Source organism: Diabrotica undecimpunctata, chromosome 9, assembly GCF_040954645.1.
Source record: "Diabrotica undecimpunctata isolate CICGRU chromosome 9, icDiaUnde3, whole genome shotgun sequence".
Classification (NCBI taxonomy): Eukaryota; Metazoa; Arthropoda; class Insecta; order Coleoptera; family Chrysomelidae; genus Diabrotica; species Diabrotica undecimpunctata.
The window spans coordinates 25,810,621-25,829,606 of record NC_092811.1 but is presented as its reverse complement, the minus strand read 5'-3'; the positions used below and the strand labels follow the sequence as shown (position 1 = coordinate 25,829,606).

The following is an 18,986-nucleotide window of genomic DNA, read 5'->3' as shown; positions in this document are numbered from 1 at the left end:
GAGATTGGGATAAAAGTTAACGGCCAACCAATTAATAATATTAGATACTCAGATAGTGAAGAGAAAGGGTTAACAATGAACGTCAAGAAGACGAAATTCATGATTATTTCAAAAAAACAAATATTGAATGCAAACCTGTACATTCACAATAACGAAATCGAACGGGTGCACAAATATAAATATTTGGGAACAAGCGTTAATAACAACAATGACATCACAGAAGAATTAAAAACTAGAATTGGAAAGGCTCGAGCTGCTTTTGTTAATGTAAAGGACATTCTGGGAAGTCATGACATTAACTTAAACCTGAAAATGAGATTGGTTAGATGCTACATCTTCTCGATACTGCTGTACGGAGTAGAGACTTAGACTTTAAACAAGAGCAATACCGATAAACTAGAGGCCTTCGAAATGTGGATATACAGAAGAATTTTGAAAATACCTTGGACAGACAAAATAACAAATAGTGTAGTTCTTCGAAGAATGAACAAAGAACGGGAGCTGTTGATCACCATCAAGAAAAGAAAGTTGGAATATCTTGGTCATGTGATGAGAGGGAAAAAGTACCGAGTGCTCCAGTTAATTATCGAAGGAAATATTCAGGGCAAACGAAGCGTGGGAAGATGACGTATATATTGGCTGCGCAATTTAAGACACTGGTTCCAGTGCACATCTAACCAATTATTTAGAGCAACATCTTTAAAGAATGTATGATATCGAATAGTAATGATGATTGCCAAACTCCGTAGCGGAGAAGGCACTTGAAGAAGAAGAAGAATGGTCACTTGCAAACAAATAGTTACATTGTTATAATAGAATTAATTTTAATATGGTATTACTGCGAATTTTCCGAAGAAACCAAGCGACCATCTGCTTCAAAATGCTTTGTTTGCGAACAATTGGTTGTTCGTTGGTTGTCTTCAACGACTCATAGAATTGACTGTTCAGTATTATAATCTTTTAGATGTCATTTTAAGCACTGCCAAAATTAGCTTTTGTATTTCGTTCGTATTTATACAGTACAATATACCAAATGATTGGATTATTTTAGTACAAAACTCTCCTTGTGTAATTTTTTATATCGTTTTTACGTGTTTTTTTTTGTGATCCGTGCTTTAAACCACCGGTCTCTCCGAAGAATAAGATTTTTTTCTTTCATCGCAGTTCTGTAATTATTATACTTCGTTATATTGGTGGTTATTTATTTAGTACTTTGCTTTACGGTGTTGAGGCATGGACTCTTAAACAGAAGAATGTTAAAAATCTTGAAAGCTTTGAGATGTGGTGCTACCGCCGTATACTAAAAATAAGTTGGGTGGATAAAATTACAAATGAAGAGGTAATACGCAGATTAAATAACGATCCAGAAGTTATACTGAATATAAAAAGAGAAAACTTGAATACTTTAGCCACCTGATGAGAGGACAAAAGTACACATTCCTACAAAATATAATGCAAGGAAAAATCCAAGGACGCAGAAATCCAGGCCGTAGAAGAATGTCCTGGATGAGAAATTTAAGAGAGTGGTTTAGCTGTACCACTAACGAATTATTCAAAACAGCAGTAAATAAAATTAGAATCGCCCTAATGATATCTCCGATAGGAGAGGCACTCACAGAAGAAGAATATTGGTGGTTTTATTAAGTTTTAACTTCTAAAGCTACAGTTATCGTTATGTAAGGGATCGGGATATCACCAGAAAATATATATCGCGTCTAAAATATTATCAATGTAATATAACAAATGGAGTCTTTAAAAAGCGATGTATTTAATCTATACAATTAATATATTTCTGTTGTCCTGATGTCTTTTTGACTGTATGTTAATCATTAAAATGAAAATATACCAAGACCTCTTCCTCTACACCCATTTCCTACAGGCACAATATGTTTATGCCAATTTGCAAAAAAATATGATACGGTATAATACGAGAACTATGATACAGTGTACAGTATAGTTATTTACAAATGATCCAGTAGGCGCTACAAAGAACTCCAACCATATACGAGGGCGTACTTCAAGGTGGTACGATTGTGCCTCGGTACTATATCATTTATGTAAATTTAATCGATTATATCAGTAGTTAAACTGTTATTTAATGCATTTAGATGAATGGTTCCAATTTTAAATGGGTTTTTTTGTCTATTTGGTGTCATTCTGTATATGGAAGTCACTATGCAAATTTTAATAGCGATATTTTAGGTATCTAGTTATTATTTTCGGATTTTGAATTACTTTTTGAATAAATACTCTGATATTGGAACCTATTTACTACACCTATTAGGGTGTGACAAAGAAATTTTGATTAATTTCTTATATAATTGATATTATATTTTTTCACGATTAGCAAAATATTAATTTTTGTGTCTATATGAGTACTATACGACAACCAATAATTACAATCAACGTGAAAAATACAACAGCCTGATTGAAAAACGTAAAAACTTCTCATACTCAGCTACATCTAATCGTCAACTTGTTCTCTCAATGACCGAGCTTATTTTTTTACTACACGGTGAGTGCGGAAGCAATTCAAAGCCCAGTTCGTACATTTTTGTCCCAATCGTATCAACTTACAACACGGTGCTTTGTCTTGGTGAAACAACAATTTTTTCTTCAACAAATGAGGCCTTTTCTTTGCGATTTCGGTCTTGAAAGGCTCCATTAAACCAATATACATAGAACTTTGTAGATTGTTTCTTCATGTTTCAAATAGCCAATGAAAATAATTCCTTGTTGGTTCCAAAATACAAAGGCCGTAACCTTTTCGACCGGTTTGTTGCATCTTTGGATGCTTTGGGCGGCTCTCTCCCGGTGCTGTACACTCGGATGACTGTCGGTTATTTGCCGATGCAAAAACTCGGGCTTATTTCAATGAAACAAATCCAAACAGCGCCGAGATTCTTTAATTCGTTGTTATTTTTGCTTTGGAGCTCTGGACCCTGATTCTATTTCATTTCGATGTCGAAATTTAAAAGCGACTACGCCATGACAGTCGCAATCGCTAGCGATTCTCATTCATTTCGATTGTAGTTAAAACTGGGTATATTTACTTTATCATTTTGACACTGCTGAAAATTTGGGTTAGCCCTGTTGTTTATTGGCTGCACTACACTTGTTGAATGTTTGTTTTGTTTATGTTACGTGAACGTATTTTGTTTCTTGTTTGAGTTGTTAAATCATAAATAGTGGCCATTCTCAATTATATTTTGAATTGACAGAAAAGATGGCAAGAAAAAAAAGGAGATGTGGGAGATCCTTAAGTTATAACCACTAAGATTTGACTTAGTGGTTATATTCTAATATATTTTTAAATTGACTGCAGCTTAGTAATACTAACCCTAAACATTTTGGGTATCCTAGAGGCATAAACACCTTCTTCCAAATATGGTTCTAATACCGTTATTAAATAATTTGCAGCTTGTTTATTAAGCCGAAATTACTGCCTAAATTGAGCATCACTTAGTGAAAAAGAATTTTGAGTATCCCGTAACATTCTTCTTATCCTCCGTTGTGAGCGTCGGATATCTATCCTCTCTAATTCCTCCAAAACTAGCAAATGTCCGTAAAACACAGCCATATTAATACTTTTTGCCTCAGTTTTCCTTGCAAGGATCAAAACACCGCCTACCTAAACTGAACCTAAGTTCACTTCTCCCAGTTCAGTCAGTCATGTCAGATTAATTTCGACTCGAAATGAAATTTCAACTACTTTCTTGAAGTTGAAATTAATTTCGATAAATCGAAAATTAGTGACGTCGTTTGGTTAGTTCAGCTGAAATCCACAAGGTTTGCAAAGTCGCCATATTAATTTCGACATGTTTTGAGTCGAAATCTCAATTAGAATCAGGGCCCTGGTGTGAAAAAACGCGTCACCCGTTTGGTAAAGTTGATAGCTTTATAGTGTTAACTATCTCTTGCAACTTCACTTTGCTGTTTTCCATAATAATTTCGGCATTTTTTTAATATTTTCGGGAATAACTGCATCATTTGGCCTTCCGGAGCGCTCAGCATCATTGGTGTCGGTACGACCGCGTTTATATTCAGCAATATTTATACATATGAGGCACAAAAGTAGCGTTACTTTAAACACTTTTTAGAACTGTACATATAGAGCTGTATATGTATGTTTAGAATACTTTCGAATTTTTGACGTTTTAACTGAAATTTGTAGACTTTGTTAACTTATTTATTTTTTTTGTTACAGACCAATGACAGCACAGTGGAGTCAACGCGCAGCAGTTCTGCGTCGATGCGGAACAGGTCGCGAGTGGGAGAAGAACCGACCATCGGCAAATACAAACTACTCAAAACCATCGGAAAAGGAAATTTCGCCAAAGTCAAACTGGCCAAACACGTTCCCACGGGCAAGGAAGTGGCCATTAAGATCATCGACAAAACTCAGTTGACACCTGGTTCACTCCAAAAACTATTTAGAGAAGTAAGTGACAATATGTATTTACTTATACACACTGAAAAGTGAAAATTGTTCGATTTATTGTATTCAAGATATTGGTTTCGGCCTAAAATGCATCTCTAGTACATTGGTTTTTCTTGTTGACTATTTATTGTTGGCATGGAATGCAAAAATATTAGTTTTTATACGGTGTTAGATAGCTTAATCATAGGAAATAAGTTAATCGCGATGTTTCTTCGATAGCTCTATTTCTTCATATAACTCTTTGTTTTGTGTAAAACTTGAGGTCGCTGGTTAAATATTTCGAATAGTAACAAAAAGAAATGCAATATTTTGATTGTGAATAAATTAGCAATTAATTTAAATATGGCGAAAATAGCTGGCTTAACTCATTGCTGCTGTCTGTACCAAGAAAAAACACTTACATTTTAAATATGGTGTATTAGTCGTAATAAGCAGTAGAAGAGTAGCATCAGCGCGTCGCGACGCAAGGAACGCACTGGTCAAACTAGAGGAGATGCTTACATCGCGATGTCTGGATTCAAAGTGTCCTGAGATAGGCAGAAAACCCTCTGACCACCCTTCATAGGTGATTTGTAGGTTAGTTGGCAAGTGTACCCCAATCAACGCTATTGTAATGCGCTTTTGAAAGACGATAATTTAACTAAATAGTTCACAGAAATTTGATATTTTGTAGCGTTTTCTGTGATTTTGAGGAACAACAAAGATAAGTGAATTTCTTTGAACTTAAAAACAGATTAGCATGTGTTAGCCAGTTTGACAATGAGAATTTACTGAATAGAAGAAAAATAATATACTGTAATCTTTTAAAGTAAATAAGTAGTTAGAATATATCAGTAAACAAGATCATATTATAATACAGTAAAAAAAATTAAATGTAAAATATGTAAATGAGTACTAAATACTTTCCCAAACACTCTTAAAAAGTTGCTAGCATTATTGGATGGCGACGAATGCGCCTCTGAAGCTGTATGATAGCCAATCATTTTTACCAATGACCAATCCCATTGAGGGAACTTCCAGAAGCCATGATGTAGACTCTGGGAATGTGGATAACTCGAAATACTGGCGGACCATAATATTGTCACATTGGTATGGGTACCAGGCCATCGAGAAATGATGGTAATGAAAGAGCTGATGAAGTTCCGTAGCCGGCTTTAGAACTGCCAAAAAGCACCTTAAAATGTCTGGATTAGAACACAGTATAACTATCACTGGAACCGTACACCCGGTCAAGCACATAGAAATATATATTAGACGGACATATGCTAATAGTGCTGAAGTACCGCAGAAAAAAAACAGCAAATAACAAGAATCATAAGAGAATTCCTTACTGGACATGGGCTAGTCAGGAGACACCTGCATACTTCATTTTTACTCGATTTTTACTTCCGAAATCGTTATGATTAAACAAATAATTTTTTGGTACGTGGATACAGAAAAGAAAGTTTTTTTTTAATGGCTTTGGATTGCTGATCCATTCAGCCACGATATATATATATATATATATATATATATATATATATATATATATATATATATATATATATATGTATATATATATATATATATATATATATATATATATATAAATAAACGAAAATACAAACAGGAGGTGGAAACATTAAATTGACCACTATTTAAACTCTTCATTCGGGGCCCTAACCAACTTAAATTAATTTAAAAATAAGAAATTGACAAATAATACTAATTACTAATACTAAATACTAATAAATATTAATATTTTTTCACAGCGCTGAGCCATAAACCTGGTTCAACACCTCGGAGGTTTAGGCCTTCTTTGTGAATGTTTTTTTTAATATTGTATTTTATTTATATTTTTTTCAATTTTTTCCTCTTTTTTCTGTTTTTTCCTTTTTTTTAATTATTTTTTTCTATATATATATATATATATATATATATATATATATATATATATATATATATATATATATATATATGTATATATGTATATATTTATTTACAAACAAAAAAAAAAGTTCCCTCACTCATGACAATTCACAGGTATATTATTATAAATTTTAAAGTAGCTAACTTGGCCTGCGTAGCGCAAGCTGTAGGATGCTTGCCTCGCAAGCCGGTGGTTCGGAGTTCGAATCCTACCGCCGGCAAGAACAACTAGACATTTTTAAAAATATCTATAGGCCCCAGGTCGACTCAGCCTGAATAAAAATGAGTACCTTGGGTAAAACCAGGGGTAATAATAGGCGGTTGAAGCGGAGCACTGGCCATGTTACCTTCCTTGTATACCGTAGGCCCTAGATATAGCAGACTACCCTGCTATACTCCCAAAGCCGCGAAGCGGTATAAAACGGGGAACTATTATTATATTATAAGTAGCTAACTTTAAAATGTGTCATCATCAGTCCGTAAGTCCACTGCAGGACATAGGCCTCCCTGTTTGTGTCCAGAATGCACGGTCTTGTGCAGTATGAATCCAATTTTTCGTGATCTTTTGCAGATCATCTTGCAATCGTGTGTGTGGCCTTCCTCTGTTTTGTTTATTTGCTTTTGGTCTCCATTCGGTTAACTTGCGTGTCCACCTTCCACCCTTCATCCTTTCCACGTGGCCAGCTTAACTCCATTTCAATCTGCAAGCTGTCTCCACAATATCTGTAACTGTGGTTCTGTTTCGTAGGTTTTCGTTTGTGATCTTGTTCTATCGTTGAACGCTCAAGCCATATTTGTGCTGTTCTTAGTTTTAAAGCATTGTTTTTTTTCCGCACTCTAGGACATTACACCAGAACGCACTGGTCGAAGACTTTTCGCTTCAGATTAATCGGTGTGTTGCCGTCTTTAAATACGTTTTCAAGAGCTCCATAAGCTGCCCATCGATATGCTATTCTGCTTGATATCTCACCTGTTTGGTTGTCCTTATCTACTCTAAATACAAAGGCAGTTAAAGTGAAGGAAATACGTCAACTTTACTGTAGTGAGTTTAATAATTTCTCCTTTCTACGCATTTCATATCAATAAAGGGTACAGGTTATAATTTTAGTCTCACATCTCCACAATTAGCTTCCATCTTCGAAAATTTGGTACTTTTATATTATGGATGTTCGACTTACTGCGCTTATGACGTTTATTATATTTGCTTTGATTTCCTTTGGGTCTCCAGTGTGGAGGAAATTTTAGATTTTGGTTCAATAATGTTCTCAGCCTGTGTAGATTTCTTCCCATCCAATTGTGTAAAGCTAGCACGATGGTATCGATTTTAGGGTTTTTTAAATCTATTCTCGAACTCCTCAACCCGGAAACTCACGCTGGGTATTTTATTTTCGATACCAAAATCGACTAATGTGACTTTTTGATTATGAATGCTACGCCAGACCAGATTATGATTTAAGGAGTTTTTCACCCTTAGCGGCTTCCATGTGTTTTTTCTTCAAGAAAGTCATTTGTAATATTAAAAAACTCTCTCCCTCTCTTCCTCTCAACACGTATCAACCCGTCCATGAGTCGACTTCGTTACGGTCAAGGAATACTTGGAACTTCAACGATAAGGTTTATTAGGCTATTACTTTATGATCATTGTATCATTCTCGGGCAACATTTTATCCCGGTAGTTGTTGGGGATCACTGTTAACTTTATCCAGTTGTTTTGAATAGCGTCACTGACTTTAATATGATAGCATCATTATTTATAGCTATTGTTAACAAAGCCATGATGACGAATCTGGTAGCCAAAGATCGATAACGGTCATGGAATTAGAAGACGAAGAAGAAACTTAAAGCACGAACCTCCACAATATCGCTTTAAGTCATTGATATGTATTCACTAAATTTAATAATCGTAGTACTTGTCTGAGAATTTAATTCTATTGTATGTGGTGGATAGTTGGACAATGAACACAGTTAAAACAGTTATGTTAAATATAACTGTTGTCAAAAACAACGTTTTGGTTTATATAGTTGTTTCATGCGACTGAACAGTATATTCTTCATTATTGATTATTTCCCTATTTTATTTTTCAGGTAAGAATAATGAAAATGTTAGACCATCCGAATATAGTGAAACTCTTTCAAGTGATCGAAACGGAGAAAACTTTGTACCTGGTTATGGAATACGCGTCCGGCGGAGAAGTCTTTGATTACCTCGTTCTGCATGGTAGGATGAAGGAAAAGGAGGCGCGAGCGAAGTTTAGGCAAATTGTCTCTGCAGTACAATACTGCCATCAAAAAAGAATTATACACAGGTAAGCAGATCATATTTAACTTTTAAGTTTACGAAATACTAAGTAATCTTCACACACGAAATTCCCAATTAATTGGAAAAAATAATCTGGTGAACAAACGTCCTGAGTACAGGCCTGGCTAAAGACGTATACCATCTTTACAGGTCTGTACTTAAAAGTTTTTAAGAGTTAATTTTATATACCTAGTTGATTTATAATCTGCATATTAGCTTTTATTTTTGATTTTGTATATAAAAGTCCCATTCTGTTTTACACTGGCGGGAAAAAGATTTTAGTCACATTGAAAATTATGATGTCTAGTTGACATGTTTGGTTGTAAACTTCTGTTTGCGGTTGTAAACCATTGGTACTGTATTTTGTAAACTAACTTTAATAATTAATATTAAATTATTAGCAATATTTTGGTTTTTGAGTTTTATTTGGGAGAAGTAATTTCGTTCTTGGAACGCAATCGACGGAAATCAATAGTCCAACTTTGAATAAAGTGAGATGGCTTCTACTTTTCTTAGTGGCTCTACAAGTAATAAAATGGCACATAAAACCTTTTTCTCAATCTTGGTATGAACGGAATCTACCTCCATTTGAGTACGCCCAACTTTTTTTTTGCTCAATAGCCACTTCAATTTGCTGAGAAAGATGAAGAAGAGCATTGGATAACTTTTCACACCTATTTTGGTAGGAGCCATCAATTCATATTACAATGTCAGTCAAACTTCACTCAATAATTTCCTTTTTCAAAAATGTATACAATATAGAAGCAAAAACATCACTTTCTAGACTTCCATTGACCATTAACCATCGCCTAAATCTGATAGAGTGCCTAATTTATGTTTAATACAAGTTTCACACTGATCTTTTTAAGGCTGGTTAAGATCAATGTTTAATTTATACATTAATTTTGAGAATAGAGTCCAGCTTGCAGGTGGTTTGTTGGTACTAGCATAAAAGTTCTCTTTGAATTCTTTAAATAAGGTTACTTTACTCTCCCAAGCTGAAGCCGTCTTTCTTTTGCAAAATCTGGACAAGTGTGTTGACAAAGAGGCTTTTGAGGTTCAACACTGTTGTTGTCTAGAGTAAGTTTTTGCAGCTATGAATGAACAGTTCTCTCGCCCACTGCAAACGTGCTTAAAAACATTTTTTTGCACACGCTGACACGAGAATTATCTTTTATCAAGTAGTACTTATACGTAATATTTCTTTTTGTAGAATTAGATAAAGTGGAAGATTTTCACCTCTGTGCAATTTGCTTCCGTTCAATCAATAAGGAGACATGTGCTTTTCTACCGGACTAGTCATCTAAAAGCTTCTTGCTTAATTCTGAAATATCTGTTAATCTGTCAGATATGTATCATTGCAAAAGTTTTGAATATTGTTTAGGCATAAGAATTTTGAGTTTGTAGATTAAACCTTCATGCCATACCTTGTCAAAGGCATTAGCTGCGTCTTAAAAAATTGTAGAACATACTTTCTTTTCTTCTGATGTTGGTAATGTCGCTGGGTTGGATCTGTGTGGTCTGCGTGGACGATCGGCCCAATAAGGACTCTTCGAGGAGGTCACCTCCTGGTGACCTCTCGTGTTCCTGGTATCCATCTATAACTGGTACAAATAAAAGACAAAAGAACTGTAAAAAGCTTTATTGTTGTTTTTGAATATAATGTTCCACCAGACGGAACGGAAATAACGGTTAACTGTCGTAGCACTGGAGACTAAAAGTAGTTATTTCGACTGGTGCTGGAGACAAATTAAAAGAGCCCTCCGAATCTTCCTTCTTTTATTCAGAAATCAGGCTTCAGTCGGTCGACTGACAGATCGCTTTTGCAGCTGGAAACCTTTATCATCGACGAAAGTCCTCATCTTCTTTCTTTCTCTCTTTTCACGTTTCCTTTTCACAAGGTGTGGCTTATGTAGGAGGAGCTTTTTGGGTGAGGCTCCAGGAACAGTAATTCTGTATACCTGATCAATTGTAGAATGTTTATTTCTGAAGTCAAATTGATGGTTTGGAATCCCTTTTTTCTCTTCTATTATTGTTTTGATTCTTTTTAGCAGGAGCTTCTGAAAAGCTTTAACATTACTGGCAAACTGGTGATATTTGCCTATATGAAGAACCTTTATTTGGTGATTTCCCTGGTTTTGGTATCACTATAACCTCAGCTATTAAACAGCTCATAAATTTGGTACATATCTCAATCTAAGTGCGGCTTTGATTATGTTGGTTAATTTTGTTTGTTGCTTGCACTGTGGTAGCAGCTTTTGCTGGTTAAGTGGTTGGATTATAACTTCCGTGCTCAGTATGTCAGTTATTCCAAAGATTTTGTTCCTAACTTCTTCTTGTCTGAATGTCAGGATGAACATATGTATCTAGAGATTTTTTTTCAGTCATTAATAATTATTTTAGTATCTGGTTGATTAATTCCAAAAGCAACTCTATGGAAATTAGCTTTTTCTATTAATAATAAATCTATAACAACTTAAATGCAAATATTGATTTATCAGTTCACCATGACATCGTCATATGTTACCATAAACGACGATAAAAAAAACTAGTCCTAACTAACTCTCACCGAAAAAAAAAATACAAAAAGAACCGAATACAATGGATTATTTTATTTAAATACTTAATTGTCCACTTATTGCCTGAATTGACATCTTTGAATGACATCGTCATAAACAATAAAAAACGAATCTTTAAATCCGTAGTAATACCTGCCCACGGTAATGGCTTCTAATTTCCTGTGTCTGTTTTTGAAGGCCGAAACGAGCGTGTAGGAACCGTTTAAGATCGGTGTGAAAAATGTATAATTGAATTTAAGCATGCGTCCAAGGATCTAAAATTCTATTACGGATTTAAATAGAAAGTACATTGGGAGATTGTGTAATTATATAATTATTTAATAGTAGAAACAGATGTCTCTGTATATTAAATTTGTACGAGGTAGTCAAGATATATGGGTTTATTTTAACCCAGATAATCCTGACATAAGAAATAGTATTAAAACTGCAATTTTTTGTTATTAATATGTTTTATTTGGAACACTTGAATACATTACTGTAATAATATTGCAAAAATCGCAATGTACACAAAAAAAATTAGCGTCCTACATCTAGGACGTCAGGATCAAGCACTACCATTTGTGTGGTAACTCACAAAGCAGCGTACATGGATACCAACATCACATTTTTGACATCTTGTAGTTGTTTTTTTATGGCAGTAGCGACATCTAGTTTGTTTTTCTTGATCAATCACATAATGATGCATTCCATCGAAACGAGAATCGGCATTTTCTCTTCGAGTTGGCCGTCCACAAGAAGATGAAGTCGCTTTTGTATAAAGCTGAAGAAGTGAAGTTGCAATGCGTCGTCGAAAAGCTAATTGATCCAAAGTGCCCTGATTGCTTCGATGTAGTTGCCAAGCATTCTGTATAGCCAAATCGATACAGTGAGTAAACAAACAGAAGTACCACTTTTTTCCTCTAATACCAGTTCTATATAAACTTACGTTTTGATCGCATCGATATACGCCGCCCATATTTCGATTATATGATTTTACCATAAATGGTTGAGGATCAAGTATCTTTTTTTTTTTCTTGTCGCGAATATCGCTTTACTTGATGAATAGGATTCGTACCAACTGCGTTCGAGCAGAGCGATACAACACTATTATCGTGCCAGCTGACAATTGTCAATTTCTTATTACCGTCAAACTTAGCATCGTACGAACCTCTTTTGTCTTTTTGTAACTCCTTTGCCGATTTCAGCGGATTTTTTGGTATTCTGTTACTTCTTATGGTTCCTGTTCCTCTGATATTTTTTTCTGTCAGCATTTCAAATAAAGGCATTGTACTAAAAAAATTATCAAAAAATAAATGAAATTTTTTCAGCTCCCACTTTGATCTAAGAATGTCAACATAACTGAGTACCACACCTACACCGACACCAAAATCCTTGTATTTAGGCGATACGTGTGTTGATGCTCCCTGGTATGGCTCAAACCACGTTACGTACCCATTTTTGTTACATCCAACCCAAAGTTTATATCCCCATCTTATCGGTTTACCCTTTATAAACTGTTTACAGCCGTGACGCCCGAAATAAGGAACCATGGCTTCATCAACACTGTGGTTCTCTTCTAAAACTGCATGTTTTAAAAAATTTTGATTTAGTAACCTAAAGAGAGGTCTAACTTTACTGAATTTATCAGAATGATCCAAATTATTATTATCGGCTATATGCAGAACGCTCATTATAAAATCAAACCTATCCCTAGCAAGTGCCCCAGAAACTAAGGAATTACAGACGTCTCTATCCTTTTCCCAATACATCTTCTTCCTTGGGTATTGAGGAATACCACTAAGAATAAGAATTCCTACGAATGCTTTGATTTCTTCGATACATATAGGCTTATTTTTCTTATTTTTCATACTTGCATATCTATTGGATTCGACAACCAGTAAATCAAAAATTTCTTCATCGAACAACTTCATGAACCAGTCTATGGGAGTATCTTCTGTATCAATATTGAGATCATTATCCTTTGACCAATCAAGTATTTCTGCTTCCTCTGAGGTGGTTGCTACTTCAGACCAGTGGTATTGCCGTGGAATTTTCAAAACTTTCTCAGATTTAACAGAATTTGATAATGGAATATCATCATCCGAGTCTGAGTCAACCGAACGAGGTACATGGATTTCAGCTACTGTTCTCAACATATTTGAAGGCAAATTATCCGGAGACACGTTTTCTTCATCACCAGAATCCTCATCTGTTTCAGCGGCATCTTCCGGAGGTAAGAGAACTATATTAGCTTGAGAATGAGGAAATTCATCTTCTTTTAACATCTCCAAGGCCTCATGTAAAGAAAAACCCCTGAAACAATAAAAGCAGTATGTTCATAACACTATCAACAAATTCTTTTGGGCTAAATACTAAGTAAAATAAACAAAGAAATCCAATGATTACAATAATTACTCAAAATTATAATTTTCATGCCATAATAGTACATAATCCTGACATCCTACATGTAGGACGGTCAAATTTATCACCACCTGGCAGCCAACTGGCAAACATTTTGGATAAAATTATTTCACGATTTGGAAAAATGAACACTTATATACAAATAACATCATAAAAAAATATATTTTATCAAAAGTTTAATATTCATTTCTTACCTTTGCAAATCTGATTCCATGCTCAGCCATATTTTACGTTTTTTACAACCGCACCACAAGTAGACGTTTCAAGCGATAGGAACAAACTAAACAACAATGGGACGATTTGTCCTTGAGTAACATTTTGTGATAGACGGCGTTATCAAATTTAAACAGGGCCGTGTTCAAAAATTATTGAAATTAGCGTCCTACATATAGAACGTCAGGGTTATTAGGGTTAAACGAAAATTTCATTTTGATATGACTTCTCTTGTGATCTTACGTATCTTTTTATGTTGGAATTAGAATTCAAGTAATTCTTCTTCTTCGTGATGTGCCTATCCGTTACGAATGTTGGCGATCATCATGTCTATCTTTATCTTATCTGCAGCAGAGCGGAAAAGCTGCACAGATGTTGTATTAAACCAGATTCTGAGGTTCTTTAATCAAGATGTTGTTCTTCCTGGACCTCGTTTTCCAAATATTTTTCCTTGCAGGATGGCTTGAAGGAGAGCATATCTGGATTCATTTCGCATAATATGTCCGTGGTCAGTATTCCCGGTTCTTATTCATTCTTCTGAGGACCTCCTCATTTGTGACTCGGTCAGTCCACGGGATGTTAAGTATTCTCCGATATAGCCACATCTCAAATGATTCCAGTTTTCTGCACATATCTTCGTTCAAGGTCCACGATTCAACACCATAAAAAAGGACAGAAGACGTAGCATCGCAGCATTCTTACTTTTGTATCAAGAGAGAGGTTGTGACTCCTGAAGAAGGCCCCCATCCGATTGAAGGTGGCTCTAGCTTTTCCGATGCATGCTCTAATCTGCTGGTTGTTGGTCCATTCTTCATTTATTATGGTGCCTAGGTAGTTGTAGTGTGTCACACTTTCTACAGGGGATTGGTTGACATAGAGTTGACATTCTGTTATCCTTTTTTTGCTGATTATCATAAGCTTTGTCTTCTTAACATTTATATTGAGTCCATATTGTTGACTGTGATACGTGATTTTTTTCATAAGAACTTGTAGGTCTTCTAAGTTGTCTGCCAATACTATGGTGTCATCTGCATATCTGATGTTGTTTAGCCGGTAAGCATTTAGTAGAATACTTTTTTCAGTTTTGTGCAAAACTTCGATAAATATTCTTTCAGAGTACAGATTGAAGATTAGAGGAGACAAAATACAGCCTTGCCTCACTTCACGCATGATTTTCACATAGTCATTGTGTTCACCTTCAACTCTGAGATTTGCTGTCTGATTCGATTTCTAATTATTTTCAAATCTTGGTTGTTAATTCCTGCTTCATTTAGTATGTGCATCAAGTAATAGCTTTCCATAATTGTCTTTAAAGTGCTACAACAAATGACGTGACCTTAGCACTAATTTCCCCATTGCTATATTTTATAAATAGAGATATTGTTTATTATCTAATGTATACACTAAAGAAAATTAGTCAAAAACTAACTTTACAAGGATTTCAACCTGATTCTGTAATACACTTGCCAACTCACCTTTCTTATCTCTTGGGAAGATAAGATAAAATTTATTTTCACATATAACTGGAGCTATTGTGTTTATCTATAGTTCAGTAAATATTACATTTACCCTTTGCACGTTATTATTAAATAGTATGTTATGCAAAAAGAGTAGGGCAAGGTTGCGATTTGTTAGATATCGATACTTTTTTTATCGTAATTGACTGGGGAAAAGAATTATAATATAGTAGAGGAATAATTTTGCAAATGTTTAAAAAATTGCCAGTGACATTACTACTAGAAATCTCCACAATTTTCCATGTTAAACGATCTTCCACGTTTTCCGTTCTTTTAATTTATTACATTTTTTGTTTTAGTAATGTAACAGATTTCGAGAAATAGCGTGTTTTTATAATTACTTACTGTTTGTAGGATTTAAAAATTAGTATAATCAAACTGGTGACCTGTGTTGATCAAGTGTTCGACAATAGCACATGTGTTTTTACCTTTATAGCACTCACTTTTGTGCTAGGTAATACGTTGTTTTAACCATTGGCTTGTCTGTCCAATATAGCAACCTTCGCAGCCTAAACACGATAGTTTTTAGATTGTATTGGCAGTGTACATTGCTGCTGTCTTATCTTTAACACGAGAAAACAAACTTTTGTTGTTAGTACCGCTGTATCTACCAATTCTGATGTTAGTGTATGGTTTGAAGAGGGCTGTTATTTTATTGTGTCAGGTTACCAAAGAAGAGGAATCTTTTGTATTTAAAGTCTTGTGGAGGTTCCTATATTGGACATAGCTAAAACCACATTTTTTAACGTGGAGCATGAACAAATAATTTTCCAGATGTTTTACGTGTAGTATTTGTACATTGAGGAACCGTACATCACATGTAGAACTTAGACTTCAGCTTATTACAAAAGCGGAAAACTTTATATAACTTTTACTGTTTATATTTATAGTTTACATAAGTTGGGAGCATATGACGTCATTGTGGTTACCTGAAAAGCATAGCAGCTTAAGCTTATGTACTACGACAAGGTGTAACGGCTGCCGGAGAGCTTTGTGTTCAAATTAACTTTAACGTAAGAGGAGATTTAAAATGCCACCTCATTTATATAGTTCAGCTGGGAGTTCCCTCTCGTCTGTTCCCTTTGCCTCATCTCGTTCGTCTTCCAGTTTTCTTCTTCCTCTATATTAAGTGCCTGGTTAAAGTATTCCACCCATCTATTCAATACATATTTCCTTGTTGTTAATAGGTCGCCATTCTGACTTCTGCATTGTGGTTTCCTTTAATTCTTTTTTGTAGATGTTAACATATATGCTCTGAATCCTTTCTTTCTGTTGAGGTTTTCTATATATTTAAGGTCCCTATTTAAGTTGTTTCTTTTGTATATCCTCTTCTCTTTTCTTTGTTTGGTAATTCTCTACAGTTGTTCTAGTTCGTCGGGCAAGCATCTTTCTGTAGGCTTCATTTTTTTCTTTTGTTGTATTCTTGCATTCATCTTCAAACGAATGATTTTTACGGGCACAAATTTCTGTTCCTATTTCATCATTCGCTGCTGCTGCAATGTCTTCCTTTATTCTGGCAAAGTAGGAGTCTATATCTGTCTGGCCTTCTCTTCATTTAAATTTTGATTCCTTAACCTGTTGGCGATGTTTTCCGAGTACCGTTCTGCTATTGTCGCTTCTCTCACTTTTTGCACATTCCATTTTTTTGTATCCATTTTATTTTCTTTACTGGTGTTTAAAATTCTAGATGTCTAGGCAATTATATGAGTCTATGTTTGCGCCTCTATAACTTCTGCAGTTTATTAATAATAATAATAATAATAGTTTATTTCCTTTTTGACAAATACAATTTTTGTAGGATCAGTCACAGTTTAGAAAACAAAATTAGTAAATATAAATGTAAATCTAAAATTACGCTAAACCTAAGATTACAAGACAAACACAAATAGAAAATGTAAAATTACTAGCATATACTTAAAATAAAATACTACTAAAATATTCATCAACAGAATAAAACGTATGCTGCAATAAAAAATCTTTTAAAGTTAATTTAAATTTTTTCATATTCTTACATTTTTTTATTGGCTCGGGTAACTTATTATATATTCTTTGACCTATTATTGCAGTTGAGTAAAAATGCATATTTCCTTTAGAAAAAGGCACATGTAATTTTTGATTCTGCCTTGTATTTATATTGTGAATTTGACTATTAGTTTTAAATTTCTCAAGATGTGAATGAATAAAAACACAAACTTCAAAAATGTATAAGCACGGCACAGTTAAAAGTTTATATCTAGTAAAATAGCTCTTACAGCGAGAAATTTCTTTCTTCTTCGAGAAATACCAGCAATGCAACGGACTATTCTCTTTTGAGATGGAAAGACTTCACTGAATTTACAAGACGTACCCCAAAATACTATGCCATACCGCAAACGAGACTCCATCTGAGCATAATACAGCATAATTAGCTGTTTTTCACTTAGTATATCTTTGAGGTTTCGAAGTAGGTAGCATGCTGAGTTTATTTTGGAAATAATATCATCACATTGCCTTTTCCAATTGAGACATTCATCAACATACAAACCCAAAAACTTTAATCATTGATATTTTTCAATTTGTTTAGAATATATTGATAGTTCGATATCTAACAGATGTTTCTGTCTATTGTGGAAATGAATAGCTTGCGTTTTATCCGCATTAAGATGTAAGTAATTTGAGGAAAACCAATAACTAAGATCACACAAGAGTTCGTTACATTTATTTTCAAGAGATATATATGTGATTTATCTAATATAAGTATTGAAGTATCATCTACATAAAGTGTAAACTGTACAGCAGAATTTATTGAGACAGTATCATTTAAGTAAATAAGAAATTAATTAAAATCCTTTGTAAAAGGTATATATTTAAAAACCCAAACGGGCTGTGTTAGACAAAACGTTTTCGGAATACATCATTCCATCATCGGTGTCCTAGAAAATATGTAACCACTTAATTAAAAAGAACATGAAGTTAAAATTTTGACCAAGGTTAAAGAAAAGTGTGGTTAATACTTACTAGGAGTACATGAATGTAGCCACTAAATATATGGGTGAAAACCCGTTAACAAATAATTAGTTACATTTGTTCGACATTATATCTTATAAATACTTATGATGTTAAAGTTACCGTTGGATTAGGTAACATGGCGACATATGACTCCACGTTGAAGTTGGAAGTCCTGAGACGGTGTGTCTACGAGGACTTTATGGAAGCAACTGATTGAAATGACAATGTTGACAAGTTAGGACGGAAGTCGTAACAAAGTAGTCAATATAACTGTATGTGTCTACTTAAGACAAAAGCCAAAGTTATTTAAAATTGTTAGAGTTCAATGTTGTTATTTTAAAATTATGTATATGAGATGAAATGTGGAGAAAAGATTGTGTGGTTATAGTTAGGCAACCAACTATACATGTGTGTGGTAGTGTAGTGAAATAGAGATTTTAAATAAGAAATAATATTGGGCGAATTACAGAACCTTGCGGAACACCCATATGAATGTAAATGTAATCTAGAGAAAGATCTTTTATTCCAATATTTTCTAATTTATTAATGAGTAAGGTATGATCGACACAGTCAAATGTCCTACTGAGATCACAAAAAATCCCAACAGGACATTCATCCGCATCAGTATAGTTATTTAAAGT

The 18,986-nt window shown here is 34.3% G+C and overlaps 1 protein-coding gene across 21 annotated transcripts in view; it reads left to right on the top strand.

Moving 5' to 3' along the window:
- Nucleotides 1-18,986, top strand: part of LOC140449704 (serine/threonine-protein kinase MARK2-like) — a 473,378-nt gene that overhangs the window by 328,739 nt on the left and 125,653 nt on the right. For all 21 annotated transcript variants that reach the window (XM_072543024.1, XM_072543021.1, XM_072543022.1 and 18 more), the window contains 2 exons: nucleotides 4,208-4,441; nucleotides 8,435-8,655. In XM_072543024.1, the coding sequence (XP_072399125.1) occupies nucleotides 4,208-4,441; nucleotides 8,435-8,655 (455 nt within the window). The remainder of the gene's footprint in view (nucleotides 1-4,207; nucleotides 4,442-8,434; nucleotides 8,656-18,986) is intronic.